The 4,707-nt window shown below is 34.1% G+C and overlaps 1 protein-coding gene across 1 annotated transcript in view; it reads right to left on the bottom strand.

Annotated features, from left to right (window-relative positions):
* Window positions 1–4,707, bottom strand: part of LOC106868096 (phospholipase D1) — a 146,838-nt gene that overhangs the window by 55,560 nt on the left and 86,571 nt on the right. Inside the window, exon 2 of the mRNA XM_014913212.2 lies at window positions 2,335–2,485. Within this exon, the coding sequence (XP_014768698.1) occupies window positions 2,335–2,485 (151 nt within the window). The remainder of the gene's footprint in view (window positions 1–2,334; window positions 2,486–4,707) is intronic.

A 4,707-nucleotide genomic window follows, 5' to 3' on the forward strand; every position in this document is an offset into this window, starting at 1 on the left:
ATATATATATATATATATATACAAAGAATGGCATTGAGAAGAAGAAGAAGCAGAAGAAGAAGGAGAAGAAGAAAAAAGGAGGGGGATGAGAAGAGGAGGAAGAGAAAGAGAAGAAAGGGGAGGAGGAAGAGAACATGAAGAAGAGAAGAAACAGGAGGGAAGGGGAGGAGGAGAGGATGAAGAAAGGAGGAAGAGAAGATGAAGACAAAGGTGTTTTTAATTTAGCCACAAGGCCAGTACTTTTGAGGGGTCAGGTTAGTGATACTATCATCCCCTGGACCTTATTTTATTGTCCCTGAAGGGACAAAAGACAAAGTTCACCTTGGTAGGATTTAGACTCAGAAGAGCAAAAAAAAAAGAAAAAACACATAAGATGCTTTTACCGATAATGACTAAAATTAGTAGTGCGAATATTTAACAGATGGTCAGAATAATTTCTGTTTTAACAGACGATTTCACAATGACTCTTAACTGCCCAAAATAGACAATGAAAGGATTAAAAATAGAGTTATGTTGAAAACTACATTTATTTTAATGGAAAAAATCTGTTGATTGTGGTAATATTTTATTCAATAAAAGCTTTAGGTCACTTTAAACTTTAGGCAAAAATTTGGAAGCCTGTTTTAATGAGAACTGATTGGTACTTTGAAAGCAGCGTAAAATAACAACGGTATCAATCTATCAAGAAAATAGCAGTGTTATAATAATAATAACAATGATGATAAGAATAATAATAATAATGATGATGGTGGTTGCTTCCATCAGTTTCATCATATGAGTGTTTGAAGGAGAGGACTTGAAGTTAAAGTGAATAATAGAATGAAGAAAAAAAAAGCCACTAAGAAGCTGCAACTATTTGCAATTGATGTGTGAATGTATTGGGTTGAGGAATAATCCATGAGCGTTTTTGTTTTCAAATTCAAAAATGCATGCAGAAATAAAACACATTTTATGTTATTTAAAAGAGAATCTTTTGTTCTACAAGATAGTGCGTTTTGATTTTTAAAATTTTGTTGATTTTTGTGTATTTTTAGATCATTAAAATGGAATGTCAAGTGGACAAAACTGAGCATTTTCGACATTTGCTTTTTTTCATTTAATTGAAATGTTTAGGCTGCTGAAGCTGTTCATGAGATTTGTGTTGTTGTATGAACAGGGAGCAATGCCTCAAAGTACTGCCCATCATTGGTTTTCGTGCTTCAAAAATGGGAATTTTAACCTCAACGATGGATCACACAGAGGCCAACCAACCAAGTTCGATGAAGAGCAATTGAATTAGCTTCTCCATGAAAATCCCTGTCAAACGACCACAGAATTATTGGTGGAGCAGATGGATTGTGATAGAAAAAACTGTGGTGAACCACCTTCATTCAATGGGCAAGGCTCACATCGCTAATATGACCAAAGACATGATTCAAGAACTTGAATGGGAAGTGCTGCCTCCTCCTCCATACTCTCCAGACTTGGCACCATCAAATTTTCATCTCTTTTGACCACTTTCCAACACTTTGCATGGTACATTGTTCAATAATGACGTGGAGGGCTTGGTTGAACAAATTCTTTAAGTCAAGACTGGGAGATTTCTATCACCGAAGAATAAAAAATCTTACAGAACAATGGAAGGAAGTATATTATTGATCAATTTGCTGTAGTTTTTTTTTGTTTAGAATAAATTTGAAAAAAAAAAACGCTCATGAATTATTCCTCAACTCAATAATTTGAGTCCCAGTATGGATTTTGAAGTCACAATGGGGACATTGATGATTTTGATTTTGCTTGGGATTGGGCAAGTGTGTCTGTTGATCGCTGGCTATAGTTCTTCTATTGTTCTTTTTCTTCAACTTAAATTATTAGGGTGCATCATGACACATTTTACACCATGCAGACAATAATAATAATAATAATAATAATAATAATAACTAGAGCACTCAGAGAGCACAATCCTCTGCCAAGTAATCTGATATGGAGGACTGGAAGCTGTTTGAATATTGGGAAAAATTTACCTGTATCATGATGATTTGCACCAGGTATCAAAATGCTGACATCATGACTGCTGTTCAATGCTCTGTGAACACTGTAAAAGCTGTAAGCTGTGACATGAACAGTATAAAAATCAATCCTTCAAACTGTGATGGCAACAACATGCCATTCCACATCTTTGGTTGGCCCGAGGCTATAACAGAAGACAGTTATCCAAGGTGCCATGAAGTGGGACTGAATCCAGAGCCATGTGGTTGGGAAGAAAGCTATTTACCACACAGCCATGCTTGTGCCATTAATAATTTTTATTTTTTACATTTTTTGTTTTGTTTTTATAATGATTTTAATACTTACAGGTTTGAATTAATCCTGTGACTGGGTCGTTTATCAAGAGACACTTTCACGCTGACTGTCACACCGGTAATCCATACATTGAAATGGTTTTTCTCAGAAAAGCTGGTAGCTTTCTGGTGAATACGCTGGTATGGAACTTTGTATCCATAATCTAAAACATCAGAAAAAGAAGAAAATTATTTGAAAATAAATGAAAATAACGATAAATAATTAACAAAATCAAAATGTAAATATCATCAATAAAACTGAAAAGCAGTAAGATAATGAGTAAAGTGGATGAAAAGAGGAGGGAATTTCCTGCAGAACACCTGCTTGTTGAAGAAGAATAGCATTACAGTCTGTACAAAGACTAGAAGTATAATGGTTTCAGACTTTGGCACAAGGCTAGCAATGTCAGGGAGAGTGGGGAGATAAGTGAATAACATCAACCCCAGTGTTCACCCGGTTCTTATTTCATTGACTTGATGATACACAGCAACAGACACCACAGGTATTGGGTCGTCCCATAAATAATGCAGGTTTTTTATACTTCTTTTATTTTACAAAATTAAGATAAAGTTCTTTTTTAATCTAAAATATAACCTTTATTTTCTACAATCCTCTTCCATCTATCTGGTAGACTTGCAAGGCCCCTCTTCCAAAATTCACTTGTCCATGACGAAAAATACTCCTCCATTACTGTTCTGACCTCCTCTACAGAATTCATATTTTATCTGTCCAAATTATTTTGAAGACTGTGGAATAAATGATAACCAGATGGGGCAATATCCAGCAAATATGGTGGGTAGGGCATCGTTTCCCATTCAAACTGAACCAGCCTTCGGAATGTCATCCTCGCTGTATGTGGCCAAGCATTATGCTGATGGAAGAACGCCTTTCATCTTGAAACCAAAAATGGTTGTTTTCTGATGGCATGCAGGTGTTGTTGAATGATTGAATGACCAAATCCAAGTTTCTCTGCTAGTTCTACAACAGTTACGATGGGATTCTGTTCCACCAGGCTTTGCAGGACGTCCTCGTCAAGCTCTGCAGATCTTCCAGGATGTGGATCATCTTCTAGGATGTAGTTTCTGGCTTGGAATTTCTGGAACCACCATTGACACTGACTTATGATTATTGTCCAATTCCCATACACTGCATTAATATTCCTTGCACTTCCTGTTGTGTTGTTGCCTTTATTGAACTCATAAAGCAAAATATGCTGAATATGTGACTAAGTTTTGCGGGAAGATTTTAATTCAAAACGTATGGAAACAAGACATTTGTACTCAGAGCCAGAGCCAGTTTCAGCTGGGTTGGTAACGAAAGAGTTAACAAACATCTTGATCAACAAAAATATTTAAGAATTTCCCAGACAATATATTTCTTCAGTGAAAAACTCAACTTGACTAAAATCTAATTAGAGAAATTAAGACAAGATGCTGCATCATTTATAAAATGGAAGTTCCAAAGTTTTGGATAAAAAAAAATAATAACAAAGGAAAAACTTAAAGAATGTTACTATATTCCTGTTGAAATACATTGCCTTAATTTCAATTAATTTTTAAAATAATGAAGAAGTTAGTAAAATAACTGTCATCATTAATCTAGTATTTGAAGCATAAATGAACACAAAATTCTGATGGAATATCTTAATTAGATCATTTTATAACATGAATTTTGTATCACAGAACCAGGAACAATATCAGGTGGATTAGAATCAAAATGTTTAAATTGGCATTGGTTTTTCTTAAATCATAAAACCTAAGCATATTCAAATAGCAAATCTGAAATAACTTTTAATTATCGTTTTCTCCCTAATTATAATTAATGTTGTAAATCATTAGGTGTTGTTAATGCTAATCAGATGTCAGTAAAATGATATTACACAATGAAAGCAAAATGATAGGAATAAAATTCTTGATTGCCAGAAATGGCTGTTGTTAAGTTTGCTTTGTAACCATGTTGTTCTAGGTCCAGTTCTAATGTGGGGCACTTTGGGTAAATGTCTCTAACATAGCCTTAGGTTGGGCTATAACTTGTCACCTGATCTAATAGAAAATGGGTAAAAACCTGCTACACACAAGCATACGTCTGTGTATTATATATATATATATATTAGAAAAAATAATAAGGTACTCAGAGATCTGGATGGTTGTACATTTACAGATTTTTATTAATATGTCATGTTTTTATAAATTAGCGCTTGCATCTATTCTCCAGATTCTCTGAAGAATCTACAAGAATAGATGCAAGCACTAATTTATAAAAACATGTGACATATTAATAAACATCTGTAAATGTACAACCATCCAGATCTCTGAGTACCTTATTATTTTTTCTAATATATAATTCCTGTACATCACCTCCAAACCTAATATATATATATATATA

Source organism: Octopus bimaculoides, chromosome 21 (genome assembly GCF_001194135.2).
Source record: "Octopus bimaculoides isolate UCB-OBI-ISO-001 chromosome 21, ASM119413v2, whole genome shotgun sequence".
Classification (NCBI taxonomy): domain Eukaryota; kingdom Metazoa; phylum Mollusca; class Cephalopoda; order Octopoda; family Octopodidae; genus Octopus; species Octopus bimaculoides.